This window comes from Caloenas nicobarica, chromosome 31 (assembly GCF_036013445.1).
Source record: "Caloenas nicobarica isolate bCalNic1 chromosome 31, bCalNic1.hap1, whole genome shotgun sequence".
Classification (NCBI taxonomy): domain Eukaryota; kingdom Metazoa; phylum Chordata; class Aves; order Columbiformes; family Columbidae; genus Caloenas; species Caloenas nicobarica.
This window is the reverse complement of record NC_088275.1, coordinates 1,875,751-1,892,724: the sequence shown is the minus strand read 5'-3', so window position 1 is coordinate 1,892,724 and position 16,974 is coordinate 1,875,751. Positions and strand designations below refer to the sequence as shown.

The 16,974-nt window shown below is 58.5% G+C and overlaps 1 protein-coding gene across 1 annotated transcript in view; it reads right to left on the bottom strand.

The window, feature by feature from the left end:
- Nucleotides 1–70: 70 nt before the first annotated feature.
- INTS3 (integrator complex subunit 3) overlaps nucleotides 71–16,974 on the bottom strand; it is a 40,715-nt gene continuing 23,811 nt past the window's right edge. Inside the window, exons 13-30 of the mRNA XM_065653913.1 lie at nucleotides 16,337–16,428; nucleotides 15,473–15,579; nucleotides 14,602–14,721; nucleotides 13,135–13,264; nucleotides 12,221–12,275; nucleotides 11,325–11,428; nucleotides 10,633–10,677; nucleotides 10,098–10,217; nucleotides 9,809–9,962; nucleotides 7,625–7,693; nucleotides 5,942–6,017; nucleotides 5,149–5,262; nucleotides 4,058–4,106; nucleotides 3,068–3,235; nucleotides 1,343–1,443; nucleotides 1,125–1,197; nucleotides 877–1,033; nucleotides 71–762 (exon numbers count right to left, since the gene is read on the bottom strand). Coding sequence (XP_065509985.1) covers nucleotides 685–762; nucleotides 877–1,033; nucleotides 1,125–1,197; nucleotides 1,343–1,443; nucleotides 3,068–3,235; nucleotides 4,058–4,106; nucleotides 5,149–5,262; nucleotides 5,942–6,017; nucleotides 7,625–7,693; nucleotides 9,809–9,962; nucleotides 10,098–10,217; nucleotides 10,633–10,677; nucleotides 11,325–11,428; nucleotides 12,221–12,275; nucleotides 13,135–13,264; nucleotides 14,602–14,721; nucleotides 15,473–15,579; nucleotides 16,337–16,428 — 1,812 coding nt within the window. The 3' untranslated portion in view covers nucleotides 71–684. The remainder of the gene's footprint in view (nucleotides 763–876; nucleotides 1,034–1,124; nucleotides 1,198–1,342; nucleotides 1,444–3,067; nucleotides 3,236–4,057; nucleotides 4,107–5,148; nucleotides 5,263–5,941; nucleotides 6,018–7,624; nucleotides 7,694–9,808; nucleotides 9,963–10,097; nucleotides 10,218–10,632; nucleotides 10,678–11,324; nucleotides 11,429–12,220; nucleotides 12,276–13,134; nucleotides 13,265–14,601; nucleotides 14,722–15,472; nucleotides 15,580–16,336; nucleotides 16,429–16,974) is intronic.

The following is a 16,974-nucleotide window of genomic DNA, read 5'->3' as shown; positions in this document are numbered from 1 at the left end:
CCGGGAGCCACATGTCACAGTTCCTGGGGACCCCCCCCCAACCCGGAGACACGGCACAAAGAGGTGGCACTTTGTACAAAACATTTCAGAGTTTTTATTTTATTTTTTTTTAAAAAACACTTAAAAACGCTGATAGCTCTGGGAGCAACGCAGGCAGCGTCGTCCCCTCCTCACCGAAACGCAGCTGGTGCCACCCCCCAAAACAGCTCCCTGGTGGGGGGGGACACGGCTATGGGAGGGGGACAGCGTCCCCTGGCCCCCACGGGCAGGGCCACGAGTTCTCCCCTCCCCAAAGCACCCGGGAGCAGCAAACCAGTTCGCACTGTTTATTTCAATTTCTTATATGAAAATAGGAGAACGTGTGATATATAACCAGAACCCCCTCCTCTCCAAACCCCCGCCCCCTGCCACGGTGCCACATCGTCTCTCGGGGACCCCCGTCCACGCTGTCCCCAAAGCGGGCAGGGGCTGGAGCCCGGTCACGGGGCATGCACACTCCGCCCCCTCCAAAGCCGCTGGTAAAAAGATGCTTAAAAAGTCACATTTTGGGGGGTGGCGCTGGCAGCACAGCGTCACCGTGGGCTCCGGGAGGGGACACGCACTCTCCTTCCCGTCCTGGCTTTTGTCCCAGTGTGGGGGTGTCACCGCGGTGCCCCGAGAGCGGCGGCAGGGGGGGCAGAGCCCTCAGTCACTGTCCGAGCCCACGGCAGACGAGCCCTTTCTTTTCCTTTTGGCAGGTTTAGGTTTGGTGTCTTCTTCCTCCTGTGCCGGGAGAGGGGGACGTGGGGGTCACCGCTGCCGGGGGGGGACCTGCGTGTCCTCCAGGTCCAGCCGAGGGGAGGGGGCGGCGCGGCGCGGGGGGACGGGGCCGCTTACCGAAGCGCTGCTGGACGCTGACTCCTCCTCGGGGTTGGGGGGCTGCGCCGCGTTCTTGCGGCTGCGGGGGCTGGACAGGGTGGCTTTGCGGCGGCTCTTGGGGGGTTTGCTGGAGGAGTCTTCATACTCCTCTGCCAGGGAGAAGAGGTCGCTGAACCTGGAAGGAAGCGGGAGGGGGATGTGGGAGGGGGTGTCAGGTCACCGCCCCCCCACTGTCCCGATGTCACCCAGGGGAGGGACAGACTCACTTCATCTTGTGGGCTTCGTCGCAGCTGGCCTGGACGTGCTGCAGCGCCTGCAGGATGGGGGTTTGGCTGAAAACTGTCGAGAAACCAGCAGGAATTTGGGTCAGAGACTTGAGTGTGGGTGCCTCCCAGGCAGGGGAACCCTCTCCCCATCCATTTTGGACACAGGCACTACCCCAGCGCTCCCAGCTCGTCCCGGTTCCCGTGCGGGGGGTACGTACAGTTCTGTTTGGTGTTGGTCAGGTTGAGGCGCAGGTTGTCCAGGTGCTCCAGGATCTGCTCCAGCGTCAGCTGCGCCAGTTTGCTGCTGGAGCTGCGCAGGCTGGGGGAGGTAGAAGACCAGCGCTCGTTAGTGCTGGGGGGGCTGCCCACACCTCCCACCCACCCCCAGCAACCCCGAGTTTGTCCCCCCCACCAAAGCCAGGCTGCGGGACCCTTTGTTTGTGGAGGACTGAGTGTCACAGCCCCAAACCCTCCAGCACAGAGAACGCTGCCCCAGGGTGCCCCAAAAGCTGGAGTGGGGGGGCTGGGGAGCAGCAGAAAATCCATTTTCCGGCTCTGTCACATGTCCCCTGAGGCTGGTCAGCACACGCTGCTCCAGGGGACAAATCCTGCTCGGGGTGCTGCTGTCCCCGGCAGCTCCGGGCGCCCCGTGCTGATGCCAAGTGCCCCGTGCCAAGCGCCCGGGGCCCCAGCTGGCCACTCGTTAATTAGTGGCGATTAGACCTGGATCTGTCTTGGATCCCGGAACAGAAAATAGCTGCGTTGTTCAGCTGTGAAAAACGGTTAATTAACACGGAGGAACAGACGAAGGCGCCGATTTCCCTTCGGAGAGCGGGGGGGACACAGATGCCGAGGGGAGCGGCTGCGGCGCAGGTGTGCGACCTGCACGTGTGGCACCGGGAGCACCAGCGAGATCCCGGTGACAACGAACCTCCCGGCAGGTCCCAGCCAGGCGGTGGCCGTGGGGCAGCTCTGCCCAGGGGCCGGGTGGGCGTCCTTGGGGACAGCTCTGCCATGGCACAGCGCGGGCGGCCTTGGGGACAAGCTGCGGCAGGAGCGCAGTGCTGCTCTGCTTGCCCAGGACACTAGATGTCCTTCCCACTCCAGCAACGGACTGTGGGCAGGGATGGGGACACAGAGGACGCTGCCGAGGGGACAGGGACACAAAGGACCCCACCGAGGGGCCCGTCGTCCTCCCCTGCCGCAGGGGCTGTGTGACCCAGCACAGAGCGGCGCTGGGATCGCGCGTCCCTTGTCCCAGCTGGTGACGGCTGTGCCGAGGCCAGAGGCTGATGTTGGATAAAAGTCTGGGAAAGGGCCCAGGGAGCCAAGTGTGGCAGAGAGAGCTCCTGCCTCCCCACCGAGGGACGGCTCAGGGTGGGGTGAGGCGTCCCCTGTGCCACCCTGGCCAGGACCAGCCGCAGCCAGCAGTACGGCAGGGCAGGACTGGCTGTGGCATCCCTGCTGCTCTCTGTCTTCTCCCACAGCGGTGGCGAGCTCCAGCTGCCCCCCAGCACCCAGAGCTCTGCCCGTGCAGTGTGGCCAGGCACGAGCCCCCCGTCCGTCCCTCTGAAGGGATTTAACCTCTGCGGGTGACACACGGCCCCGCTGAGTCCTTTAGTGCCACCGCACTGACAGACCCTGACCCCATCCACCCCGGAGGCAGCAGGGATTCACGTGAGCCATGTCTGCAAGATGATTTGCACCAAAAGATGCTCCGAAAACACCCAGGTGGGTGCAGCGGGGCAGAGCAGAGGGATCTGCCGGGCCAGTGCCACAGCAGAGGAGCGCCACGGCTGGCACCACTCACGCCAGCAGCTGAAAGCGCTTCCACACAGTGCTGGGTAATAACGGGGTCCCACTGGCTGCATGTCGGCGCAGGTGAGACCAAAGAGACGCTCACCCGGGGCTCTGGCTGCGTGTCAGCCCACCCCTGCCCTCACCTTTGGCGTTTTCGGGGGAGGCTGTTGTTCTTGATCAGCAGTGATTTGATGTGCTCGGCCAGGAGGTCGTCGTGTTTGATGCACCAGTGCCGCAGGATGCTGGTGGTGAATTGGTCGCCGGGGTGGCAGGGCCGGCTCAGCACCATCTTCACCATCTCCTCACTGGGCCTGTGGCAAACGGGAAAGGGGACAGAGAATCAGAGAATCATTTTGGTCGGAAAACCCCCTCAAGATCAAGTCCGACCGTTCCCCACCCCTGGCACTGCCCCATGTCCCTGAGAACCTCATCTCCGTCTGTTCAACCCTCCAGGGATGGTGACTCCACCACTGCCCTGGGCAGCCTGTTCCAACGCCCCACAGCCCTTTGGGGAAGAAATTCTTCCAAATTTCCAACCTCAGCCTCCCCTGGTGCAACTTGAGGCTGTTTCCTCTGGTCCTGGCGCTTGTTCCTGGGGAGCAGAGCCCGACCCCCCTGGCTCCAACCTCCTTTCACAGCCCGAGCTCGCCCCTCTGCTCTCCATAACCGTGGGCTTTTCACTAACGTAATTTAGAGCTGGGATTCATTTAGCCAGCCCCACGCATGGCATTAATGAAAACAAATCAAGTGCTCTTCGCCCAGAGCAGCAGGATGCGGCCGATCCACCTGCACAGGCAGAGATCAACGCCGAGGCAGCTCTAACACCGTGTCCCGCGGGAGGGAGGTGACAGACATCTCTCCATTAAATAACGGGCTCCAGGGTGCGCGAGGTGAAAGGCAAACAGCCCAGCAGCACTTGGACTGAGAGCGCGATACCGCTGGCGTCTTGTCACACGTGTCCACCCCTCCCTGTCCCCAGGGGCTCCAGGACGGGACTTGCACCCTGAACCAGAGGGGCTTTCTCCTCCCGGAGCCCGCGGCAGAGCGGGCGCCGTCCTGCTGTCCCCGCCATGCCCGGGGTGCTCAGGACAGTGACAGCCGCGGTGTCACGGCATGCGGCCCCGCGCACTCACTTTTCTCGCCTCAGCTGCAGCAGCAGGCAGGATAACGCCTCGGGGTGATCTGCAACACAGAGCACAGAATCGCATCGAATCATTTGGGTTCGAAAAGCCACTCCAGATCATGGAGTCCAAGCGTTAACCCAACCCTGGCATTAACCCCTGTCCCTGAGACCCTCATCTCCATCTGTTCAACCCCTCCAGGGGTGGCGACTCCACCACTGCCCTGGGCAGCCTGTTCCAATGCCCCACAGCCCTTTGGGGAAGAAATTCTCCCAAATTTCCAACCTCCACCTCCCCTGGCGCAACCTGAGGCCGTTTCCCCAGCTCCCTCAGCCGCTCCCATCACACTTGCGCTCCAGCCCCTTCCCCAGCTCCATTCCCTTCTCTCAACTCGCTCCAGCACCTCAAGCTCTTTCTCGTTGTGAGGTGATCCCGCCACCCCTGGGGCCCCCAATTTGAGCCCTGAGGTGATTTTGGTGCTGCCACTTTGTTTTTTGAGGTGATTCTGGGGCCACCATTTTGGGCCCTGAGGTGATGGCCCCAAAACCACCCCCAGGATTCACGGTTTTCCTCCCCATTCCCAGCACACAGACGGTCACTTCCCTGGGCCTGCTGGCCACACTATTCCTGATACAAGCCAGGGTGCTGGTGGCCTTTTTGGCCACCTGGGCACCCGCTGGCTCATGTTCAGCCGCTGTCACCAACACCCCCAGCTCCTTTTCCAGCCGCTCTCCCCCGAGCCCGCAGCGTTCATGGGGTGGTTGTTGTTGTGACCCAAGTGCGGGACCCGGCCCTTGGCCCTGTCGAACCTCAGACAATTGGCCTCAGCCCCTCGATCCAGACCCCTCTGCAGAGCGCTGGATTTGGGGGTGACCGGGATGGCTGACGGCAAAGCCGCTCAGCGCCCGACCGCTTCATTTCCCGCTCTGACACCTTCATGCTTTACGAAGCCAAGAGACACCCATGAGATCATCCCATTTGCCTCGGACCTACCAAATCCCGCCACTTGGCCTTGTTGAACCTAAAGCACATCCTAAGCACCGGAGCTCCTAGCGCAGTGTCTCTCCCGCGCAGGGGAACAGGGGGACACGGGGACAGCTCACCTTTGTATTTGAGGTGCTGCAGGATGGGGATGATGGTCTCTAGGGGGATGTTGTGTGCCAGGAACAGCTGCCAGGTGCAGTACTGCTCAAAGGTCTCCCAGTCCAGGCTTTGAACTGGTGGGAGGAAGCACAAAATGGTGAGCAGAGCATCACGGCGCCTGGGGACAATGTTGCTCCCACCCGGCATTACGCCCACAATCTGAAAATAGTCAAGTTATAGGTACCTATCCCGAGAATACTCAGGACACAAGAAAATAGTGAGCACACAAGATTCGTGAATGTGAATCAAGTCGATCAGGCTTTAACCTCATCTAATCACCTTATGAGGACGCGCAGAGCCCTGGATTATGCTCCGGCGAAGCGCCGAGGCTCAGCGGCCTGGGAAAACCCATTAGAGCACCCAGCTCGGATCGCAGCCCTAAACCCAACAATCCGGTTTAGGGCAGCGATCCTTTAAGCAGCAGCAATAATACCACGAGGAAATCCAGACCTCGGCACAACCGGGCCAGCACAAGAGCCGCTCTTGGATGCTGCGTGAGCAGCCGGTTTGCGCGGGGCTCTTCCTACAGCAGCGCGGCCACGGGCAGCATCGCTGGCCTGGCGTGGCTCGGCACGGACCGCAACCCTCCCAAATCAAAATGTAAAGTTGTGGTGAACGCCACAGCTGTCTCCCTTTCCAGGGATTTGGGGTGTCTCTGCAAAACAGGATCTCCCAAGGGCAAGAAGGCTTGGGGGTGCCCAGGAACAGTTCTGCTTTCACCCCCACGCTCGTGCCTGCGGGATTGCTACTCACTCAGGATGTTCAGCACCGAGTCTTTGCGGAACATGACGAGGTTCCCCATCATGACGTGGCACACCAGCTCCTGCAACTGGGCGGCAAAGCAAACGGGGTTAGCGGGTGCCCGGGCTCCGCAGCAGCCCTGTGACGTGGAAAGCAAGCGGAGAAGCCACTGCTCTGCCAGCATCAGCCGTCTCCGCGAGAGCAGGGAGTCCCAGAAACCCCGCGGGCTGCAGCTGGTTTGTAAATCAGAGCTGGACTCAGCAGCTCCAGGGAGAGGCAGCTGTTGAGAGGGACCGGCAGAGGCAAAGAAGTAACGAGAGGTTAATGGTTTCACACATCAACACCCAGGCCGGGGAGCAAGTGTCACGCAGGACAGACAGCAGATCCGCGCAGCCCGGGCCAGCGCAGGCGGGATCTGTCACCCTGTTCGGCGACACATGTGGGGACCTTGTGCTGCAGGCGCTCTCAGACCCGGGTTTTTGCCGATGGATGCATAAAGCCCACTCGGCAGCGGGGAGGGCTTGGCAGCCCGCTGGGAAAGCTTCAACAGCCCCACACGCCTCTGCTCAGGGTCCCCGATCGTCCCTGCGCCACAGGGCAGGGGGTGACGCTGCCCAAATCCTGCCCCGGGAGCTCTGCTCGCAGACCTGGGTACGGGGGCCACGCAGCCAGAGCATCGCGGGGAAACAGATGAAGAATAACAGGAAGGAATGAAGGAATTGGAGAAGGGAGGGGAGAGGAAACGCTACAGGCTCTGCTGGGAAAAACAACCCCTTTGTGTTCGAGCGCGGCGGCAGAGCTGGGAGCAGAGGAGTCCGAGCGGCGCTGGGCTGGGGGGTCAGGGCACCGTGACTCAAACCTTTCCAGTCTGCCAAGCAAAACTTGCTGGCGAGGCGTTCTGGTCCCCGCGCAGCTGGGAAAAGCACAACTGGCCAGGAATGGTGTATAAATAGGGCGAGTTGAAGGGTTATCAGCAGATCACGCTCCAGACGAGCCCAGACGGCAGAAACATGCAGTCCAGCATTCCTGCCGGTGCCCACCGCCCGCCCCCGGCTCTCGCTGCAACTATTTTTGGGTTGCTCATGGCAACTCAACGTGACCGTGGGGAAAGGTTCCCTCCAGGAGGGTCCAACGAGGGCTTGGCCTTCGCTTGTTCGGCTGCGGAGCCTCCAGCGGGTCTCCCAGCCGGACGGGGAGAGCGGGTGAAACCTCAGCCCCACAGGCACCTTTCCGGCGTGTGTGCCCGTCGCATCACAGAGTCATTTGGGTTGGAAAAGCCCCTCAAAATCAAGTCCAACTGTTAACCCACCCCTGGCACTAACCCATGTCCATGAGAACCTCATCTGTTCAACCCCTCCAGGGATGGTGACTCCACCATTGCCCTGGGCAGCCTGTTCCAACGCCCCACAGCCCTTTCCATGAAGAATTTTTTCCTAATATCCAATCTTATCCTCAGTGCTGCCAGCTGACACCACACACCACAGCTCCTCAAGCGATATCTGGAGCTTTCAGGGCTCTTGTTCCCAAAGCCTTGCTCAAGGATGGGGACCAGGAGGACCGAACAAGCAGAGCGCTGCCCTGTGTCCTCCGGGGACGGGCCATTTCAGGTTAAATCCTCTTGGGAACGGGAAGAGATAAGCGCTGCCGCTTCGGGAACATGCTGCCTCCCACCCCAGGCACCAGTCCCCTCCTTACCTGGAACGAGTCTATGACAGCTACGATCATGTTCAGCAGCTCGCCGCTTCGCAGGGTCTCGTCTGGGAACTGCAAGAGTTCAAAAACAAAGAGCTCAGGAAAGGCCACGCGAGCTCCTGGTCTTGTAGCCGAGGCAAAACTCCTCCTCGGTTCAGACACAGCCACACGTTCCTCCTCGCAAAGGGCAGCATCGCCCTGCCTGACACAGCACCGCTTCCTAAACGCAACGGGGGAAGCGGCCGAGTGGGGAAAAAGGAGCCAGGAAAGCGCAGGAAGGTTGGCCGGAGCAGGCAGGTGCATTTGCTGCTTGAACGGGCCAAGGGCTGCCAGGCAGCGAACGCCCAGCACTTCTGGAGCCGCAGCCGACACCAAACATCTGGAGCGAGCAGAGTCACGAGGCTACTTTGGCTGTGGGGGGCAGAAGCCAGAGTGGTTCAAATTCCCCATTTTTTCCCCCTAACCTTGCTAGCTTCACTTGCTGTTCCGGTGCCTCGTGCATTACGCAGCACGGCAAGGAAATAAATAAAAAAAGATCAACACACGGGGCAAAGAGCCAGGAAAATTGGCAGCGGCGAGCTGCGGCTGCACCGTCTCGAGCTGGCCGTCCAGACAAGCTGCTCTCGGGACATTCTGCCTTGAGCTGCTCCGCACGCCCACGGGGGCAGCCGCGGTCTGACCCCCCTTTGGGGAGGAAGCTGTGAAACCCAAAGGGCCAGGGAAGGGAATCCAGCTGCTCCTCCATGCCAGGAACCCCCGGAACACACTTCGTGCTGCTGTGTTGTACAGGGGCGATTCCTCCGCAGGTTTTCTTCCCCTCCTCAGGCTTCCCACAGAAGCCCCTGGGATGAACGGGGCTGGACGGCCTCAACGCCCAGCAGATGTTCCTGCAGAACCAGCCAGAAAGGAGGGAGGGAGGGGGCAACCAGCTCATTCCTCCCAGGGAAATGAGAAAGTACATGCAGAACCGTGACCCCCCCGTCTCCTCGGAGCACACGTTACCCTCCCTCTCCCTCTCCCGGCCCTGAAGCCAGACGATCGCTGGACGCTTGTTGGGAGCAGCTTCCGACCTTGCGACCGCTTCAATTCCAACTCTCTGCGAGAGAGCTCAGCAGCGTCCCAGCAGCAGGTGGTGACAGCAGCTCTGTCCCAGACTGGGTGAACTGGGACTGAGCTGTGACCCAGCTGGTGCAGATGCCTGGCTCTCCGTTCCAAACGCGCTCAGCGCTAAATCCAGCTGGCTCCACCTCAGCACCGAGTGCTGAAAGCAATAAACACTCGCACAAAATCCAAGAGCTCGGGGCAGGCAGCGGAACTTGTCCCCCCAGACTTTGACACATCTACTTGGAGCCTCCACCTGCTGCTCTCCAGAAAGGGAGGAGCAGAGAAAAAAAACATGGATAACATCGCCGTGCATCAGATGTGCCTGGGACAGTGAGGTTAGAGCCTCGTCGTCTGCAGAGCACGTCAGGCTTTTGCACGGCAGGACAACAGCGCATCTGGAATATTGTGTCCAGTTCTGGGCCCCTCAGCTCCAGCAGGACAGGGAACTGCTGGAGAGAGTCCAGCGCAGCCACCAAGATGCTGGAGGGAGTGGAGCATCTCCCTGCCGAGGAAAGGCTGAGGAGCTGGGGCTCTGGAGCTGGAGAAGAGGAGACTGAGGGCTGAGCTCATTCATGGGGATCAATATGGAAAGGGGGAGTGTCAGGAGGATGGAGCCAGGCTCTTCTGGGTGACAGCCAGTGACAGGACAAGGGGCAATGGGTGCAAACTGGAACACAGGAGGTTCCGCTTGAATAGGAGAAGAAACTTGTTCGCGGTGAGGGTGCCAGAGCCTGGCCCAGGCTGCCCAGGGAGGTTGTGGAGTCTCCTTCTCTGCAGACATTCCAACCCGCCTGGACACCTTCCTGCGTAACCTCATCTGGGTGTTCCTGCTCCGGCGGGAGGATTGCACTGGATGAACTTTCAAGGTCCTTTCCAATCCCCGACATTCTGGGATTCTTTGATCCACCACCCCCGTTAGACTGGGCTGGATGGAGACATGTTGTGCTCAGCCTAACAGAGCTGTTCCTAGGCTTGCCAGCTTCTCAGCTGCAGCATAACGTGCCTGAAGCACAGGACCAAACCTCCCTGGCGTTGAGCTGCCTGCAGGAAGGCTCATCTAAACTGGGATTCCCAGTGCCTTACCTCTGTGTAAATGGAGGGGGTGAGGTAGCAGAGCAGCCGTACGTCGTCTTCCTGGCAGGCCTTCATGTCCATCATCAGACAAGTGTGTAGGTCCCCCAGCTGCGTGGCCTGGGCGAAGGACTCGTATAGGTTCATCTTCCCCGCTGCGGCTTTGCTGGAGGGAGACGGACAGATGGGTGAGCGAGGAGCCGGCCGCCCGGTGGGGTGCCGCGGTGGCGTTGACGCCGAGCCGTCTCTTGGAGGCAGCACCGGCCAAGTGGAAGCTCGGATGCTTGCCCCGCAGATCTACCTGGCTTTTAAATAGTACAGGAGGTGGTAGCCGATCTTGGGTTGCTTCTGGTAGAGCTCTGAGAGGAGATCCAGCAGCAGCGAGAAACCGCTGTTATCTTCCTGCATCTGGCAGAGGTTCCTTGGGGAGCAGAGGACAGGAGATGGTGATGTTTCGTGGCGTCCCGTGCACTGGCTCTCTGCTAACGGGGACCGGCAGCTCGCAGGGAAACCCAGCGCCCAGTACTGAGCGGTCCTGGGCACCCGCTCTCCGGACTGGACACAAGGGACACCCAAGGGACGTGCAGCAACAAAGGGGTCAGGACCCAGCAAATTCGAGTTACCCAGGGACCCCAAGCTCCCACAAATCAGCTGTGATTTTCCTGTATTTTAGGTCTTTCTACTAAACAAAACACAACATAAGGCAGAACAAAGCAAGAAACTCTGATTCTGGGATAAGCCCTGTGGCTGGCAGGGCAGAATTAGACCCACAGCATTCACCCTCGGGAAGCAAACAGGAAAGCCCTGACTTATTCAAAAAACATCCCAGGACATACCTAAATATTAGGTAGAGAGGCTTCCCCACCGACTCCTCCAGAGACCTGTGGGACAAATGCACTGGTCAGAGCTCCATGTGCACCCACGCTCTGCGTTTCCCCACCAACGGCTGGGAGAAAAGCCCATGGACCTTGTGTGCCGAGGTCCTCAGGCCACCAAGGGTCACCGTGAGCTCACAGGGAGACGGGAACGGTCCTGTTAACAGAGCCAACAGCTCTGACCCCCAGGCCTGTTCCGAGAAAATCCAGGAGGAAGAGTGTACGTGTCCTCATTTGGGTTAAAACAAGACCAATTCTGTTAGTGATTTTTCCTTGCAACGAGGTTATTCTAAATAACTGTGTTTTTCTGATGTTGGCTGCATGTCTTTTCCGGATAGTGTTCGCTCCGGAGCTGATAAGGGCCCATATTTAGTGGTTTGGGCAAGTACAGCAGGGACACATGGAGTTTTTAGGACCTTCTGTGCCCCGGTCAGCCAGGAGCCACCAGCTTCTCCCTGGTGGGGAGGAAGAAGATGGTCTCTTGTGATATGACACCTGTTGAGCAGCTTCACACTTGACCCTGGATTGCTTCACAGGGGAAGCTGCTGGCTTCAGCACAGCCTGCTGAAAACGGTGAATGTTTGACTGGGAAAAGCCCAAATCCTAGTGTGAAAGGACAAGACACGCACAAAACAAAATAAATAGAACCTTACTCCTCCGTGATTTCTTCTGGCAAAACCTCACCACGGAAGTGAGCCTTAAATAGCTCCTGGAGACAGGATGCGAGCACCGATAACTGCTCCGAGTCGAAGTCCTCCTGGCGGAGAGAAAGGAAGGAATGAGAGGAGAAAGCACCAGCTCCAACCCTGCCCGACCAGCACAGCTACGGCCAGGGGGACCCGGCAGAGCTGCTGCTGCGCGGAACGGACCCTGAGCTCCACAGGAGCCATTTTGCTGCTTTACTGCAGCACCAGGAGCTGCTCGTCAGCAAGAAGAGCCCCTAATTGATGTCCAGCTCTGAAGCACTTCACAATCACTGCAGTCTACTTATCCTCTAATGGCCAGTAATTCACTGGGCTCAGCTCTCCCTCCGCAAACAGCGCGGGGACCGAAGGCGCTTGGCAACGAGGATTTACACCCTGAGAAACCCTTTTCCCTGTGTTCCCGCAGCGGGGGAAGCAGCTCTTATCTGCTAAAAGGCCACTTGACTCAAAAGGGAGCCAGTTCCAGGCAGGGGGTGATGAAGCTTCCCTTGAATGCTCAGCTCTCGGCAAACATCCGCAGCTCTTCTGCTGGGCCGGGTTTGCTGCAGCCTCCGCTGAGCACAAAACCAGGAGCATCCCCAACGCAACAGCAACTGGGGACATCCCGGCACCGGGTGTAAGGAACCCGAGCGTGGACGGAGCAATTTTCCCCTCCTGCAAGCAGCAGCTCGGGGCTGTGTTTAACACCCAAGCTGCACTGTGCTGTTCTGGACTCATTTAGGATTCGAGCGTCCACAGGATCCTCTGTCCCCTCGTTTAGTAGCAGCTCTCAGGGCAGAGCTGCCCAGCCCACACCAGTCTGGCCGCTCTGGTTTCCCAGTTAGGCAGCAGCTCTGTGCAGTTACCTCCAGGACTTGATCCACGATTTCCTGCATGACCTCACACTGAGCTTCCGTATCGCTGGAGCACAAAAACAAGAGGAAATCCAAGTTACATAGGAAGATACCAAGGAGCAGGGACAAGGGGGCTTTGTGCTGAGCTGGCTCTGCTCGGGAGCCCCCCTCCAAGAGCTGAGAGGTGGGAGGGGCTCAGCTTTGTGCTAGTGCCAGGCTTAAAGATAGGCTGGGCTCAGAAGTGTGCGCCGCAGAGACTGAGCTCTGGAAAAACGCGCTGTGCGGCGGCAGCACCTACTTCCAGAAAAGCGCCCGAGGTTGTTTGCAGCGAGACAAACAAATTAAATGACTAAAAGCATAAGATTAAATGCACTTAAAGCCATCAAGACATAAATTACATTAAATCAGTCTACTATGCCAAGGTCTGCAAAGCAAGAGCTTTTTTCAAGCTTCTTTAGACGGAGTTAATTCCAAGGTCACTGAAAATCAAGTCCAGAGAACATGCAGACACAGGTGTCAGTGTCCCTGGGGAACGTGTCCTGTGCAGAGATGTACTGAAACCCCCAAGAAGTTTCCCCCGTCAATCCAACAGCAGGGAAGGATGAAACTCAAGAGTCTTTTGCCTTTCTGTCACTGATTCAGAGAAATGCCCCCAGCAAATTGCCGTAGTGTCCCGGTCCGAGCCTGCTCCAAGGACAAATTACAAGGTTCTTAACGCGGCACCTTTCAAAATCTTCTGGATATTTCCCGCAGAAACTGAGCAGGAGGATCCTCTCCGTGTTAAAGGGAAACAAGGTGCAGGATGCCGTTAGCTCTGAGAGAAGCGCTCTGGAGCGGGCAGCGTTGCGCGACAGGACTGAAAGGTCTTGTGTGGCGTTTCCCCGAAGAGATCGACACAAAATGTCACAGGACCAAATGATACCAACCTTCCCTTCTGCAGCTGCAGGACTTTGTCCTTCAGCGACTCATCCAGTTGGTCCAGGAATGGTGTGATATCAATAGGCTCCTCCACAATGGTTTCTTTGATCGGGTGAAACCTGAACTCCCTCTTCTTCCCTGCAACAACGAAAGCAACAGTGGAATGGTCTATTTTCCCAAGAAGCCACGTCTAAGAAGTGCCAGAGGCAATTTCTGTCCTAGCAGCAGAGTTGTGGGGGGCTGTGGGGACAGGGTCCAGCCTCAAATCTCGCCTTCGCCCTTTGGAGATGTGCCCAGGTCACAGCAAGTAGGGCGGTGGGACGGGATCCAAACGCAGGGGATGCCCAGAATTGCGGTTCCCGTTCAGTTGTTTCCAAACCTGACGCCTCGCCTGCCCTTGGCCACACTCCGTGCGCGTAGCCGGCTTGCGAGCCTCTCTCCACTCGACGCACAAACATTCGTGTTCAGGACTCCGGGACTGAGATACCAACTGCTTTTCCACACCCTCATCCTCCAGCCTCATTCCGAGGCCACAAAAAATGAACCGTGGCAGAGCCCAGAAGCGCTCACAAGGAAGCTGTTGCTATGGGATGGGACAAAGTGGCCAATCCCCTTGACAAAAATCCTCTCTGCACATGGCTTTCGAGCCTGTGTCCCTGTCAAGGGCCCCACGCATACGGCCAGGCGCCGACAGGAATTTTGACACGGTGCTACAGCACAGTGTCACATCCTGTCCCCATCCCGGGCCTGTGGCTTCTCCCCACCGCAGGATTAACCCCCCAGCACGGCAGGAAGCCCACAAGAGTCCCACCACCGAGGCCACGAACATCTTGAGATGCCTCAAGCTCCAGAGAGCGAGCAGAGGGGATTTTGGCCTTCTGCAGGCTTCGAGAGGGAGCGAGTGTAATGGAAACCGTGAGGCTGAGCAATTAGAGGCCTAAGCCTCATTAGCAGCTGCCTGAGAACAGAGAAGACACCCTGTTCCCAAACAGCATGTGCCACAGGGATTCCCAACCGCACAGCGGGGCTCGAGACCAGTCAGACGTGAAGAGAGGACACATGGGCAGAGAAAATGCTGCGTACGAAGGGTCTAAGCTCTAAGGAATAACCAGGCGAGGAGATGAAGCCCATCGGCCTTTCCCTTTGAGCACAGATCTGTGTCTTATCTACTGGTTTTGGCTGTCGGGGACTGGGAACCAGCAAAGCATTGGCCTCAACACCCTGTCTTGCTGAAGGAAGCCTGGATCTCAAGAAGGGGATCTGCCTCGGGTCCAGCAATCCTCACGGCTCGTGGGAAGGGGATTTTGAGGGAACTGTGCTTACAGAAGGTTGTCCAAGAATCCTCCATCACGAAAGGAAGGTGCCCGCAAAGCCAGTGGGGAAACACTGGCTGGCGCGGAGGCAAACGGCGGCGATCCGGCCACAAAGGTGCTCAAATCGAGAGTGCAGGTGCTCGGCTGCCTGAGCTCCCTCACCTTTGCTGCTCAAGTCTTCCTCATCATCACTGAACGCGGCCTCGGCGTTGTCGTAGCAACCGTCATCCTTTTCTGACATATGATTGTCCATCTCCATGGAAACGGGTTCCTCAACTTTGACTGCAAGAGAAGGCAGAGGGGTCAGAGCAGGAGGGAGGTCACGCCGGCTCTGCCTGCGAGTCACCTCTACTGGTAACCACGCTCCGGAGAGGAGATAAAGCGCCCTGCAAAGGGGAAAAATGAGTTTGGGCAAGCGGCAGACCCTGGAAAACTCATGTTGGGGAAGAGCCACTCCCAGCGACTCCATTTAGGCACCAAGTGGGGATGGTGAGTGCGGCAGGACCAGCGCACTTTCCGCCTGAGCTGCCTGGCATCCTTCATGCTTTATTTCCCTCGCCCAGGCTAGCAGCAGAGCCCAAGTCCCTGAGCAGGGCAGCGGTTTTGCCAGCTCTGTGAGGCCAAGACACGCGGGGCAGCGGCATTTGGTGGCTGCTTTGGTGGGGCCTGCGGCCAGAGCAGCTGATGCAACAGGAAAACCAGACAGGCAGAGCTGGCAAAGCAGCAGCGCTCTCCTGTTAAATAAAGGTTAGAGATCCTTGCTCTCTGTTTAACCTAATTATGTTAATCAATTAGGTTTTCTTCTCTGCCCACAAGACAAGAAAGGGTAAGCAGCCTCTACAGAGCAGAGAGAAAACCGAATAGTGCAAATCTTTAGTGTACGGCAGGGCTGGGATGAAGGGAGACCACAAAACACGAGCGCCCAGAGCTCTCCTCTCCCCAGAGCCCCAGTCCAACCCCCCGAATGGCTGTTCCTGCAGAAAAGCTAGGAGAACCCCGTCCCCAAAGGCGGCACCACCGCCCTGCTCCCTACCTTCGATGGGTGGCGAGGGCGAACTGCAGAACTCGGGGAATTTCTCCCTCAGCATGGCGCGGAGCTCTTTGTCCAGCTTGGGGTTGTCAAAGAGAGGGGCCAGGTGTCTGTGTCGGGAAAAGGGATGAGAAAGAGCCGGGCCGCGGCGTCCTGCCGCACGGCTTCCCCTCGGCGGGCGCGCGAGGGGGTCTCCTCCCTCGCGGTGGGGCTTTGGTTTGCGGTACGGACCACAAGCTACGAGGTCCCACCTTCCTTCCCACAGCTTGGCTGCAGTTCCCCCAATTTGCCACCAAAGGGACCTGTGTCACCAGAAGGCGCGTGGCAAGGGGAGAAGAGGCCGTACCGGGAGAGGGGAATTTGGCTGAGGCAGGAGCTGCCTGCACGCCGCGGGGCCACGAGCACGGCCGCTCCGTTCGGCTCCGTCTCAGGGACCAGGAAGGGCTGGGGACATTCCTGGCTGCCTGGAGCGGCTGTAGCTTTCTTATGGAATCACACAATCATTTTGGTTGGAAGAGACCCTTAAGATCACCGAGTCCAACCGTAACCTAAATCTAGCACTAAACCGTGTCCCTAAGAGCCTCGGCTTTACATCTTTTAAAGCCCTCCAGGGATGGTGACTCCAGCAGCCTGTTCCAATGCTTCGCTTCTTAACCCACCTAATCCCTTCGCTTCAAGGAACAGCTCTCAGGACAAGTGTCACCACCGTGAAGGCGCAGCTGTGGCTTCTTCCACGGTTTGTACATAACACAAACGCCCCCGCAGCTCTGACAGAGCACGCGGGTCATTTGGACTAAGCTGGTGAGACCCAGGGAGGACTGGTGCACAGCAGTGGTATAAAGGGAGGAAAATTCAGGGCTGTCTTACGCGAGGACTCGCTTCTCCACGATGTGGGTGAGGGAGTTGAACACGCCTTGCCGGACGTGAGCCTCCAGTGGGGGGTAGAAGTTGGGAATGATCTGGAAACAGGAGAACGGCTGCGTTAGTACCATGAACCCCCCTGCCTGCCCTCAGGCTTTTGTCAGGCAGCAGTACACAGCCAGGATGAGCTAAAACCACCACTCAGCTCGAGGCCGTTTCCTCTCTCGTCCAGTCCTTTGCTTCTGGAAGCAGCAGGATGACTCCTCCCTGAAATCTCGGTCATCCCAGGAACCTTGCACCCAGTTCTTTTGGACTCAGGCAGCCCAGGGATGGGAGGACACGGAGGGAGGAAGGTGAAGCAACTTGGAGCCAGGGAAAGATCCCGCTTCCAAGAAGCACCATCAGCCCTCCCTGGAACCAAATTCCCAGAACCGGCAGCTCTTTGCAGCGTTGTCCCCAGGACCAAGGGGCAGGAGCAGCTCTGCTCCCCGCCCAAGGATGGACCGATGTCCTTCGGAAGGGAGATGACAGGTCCAACTTGCCCTCCCCGCCACACAGAGATTCTGTTTGCCCTCAGGGGACAACACCGGGCCAAGCATTAAGTACTAAAGGCAACAATTCAGAAGCCTTTTTTCCTACCAATG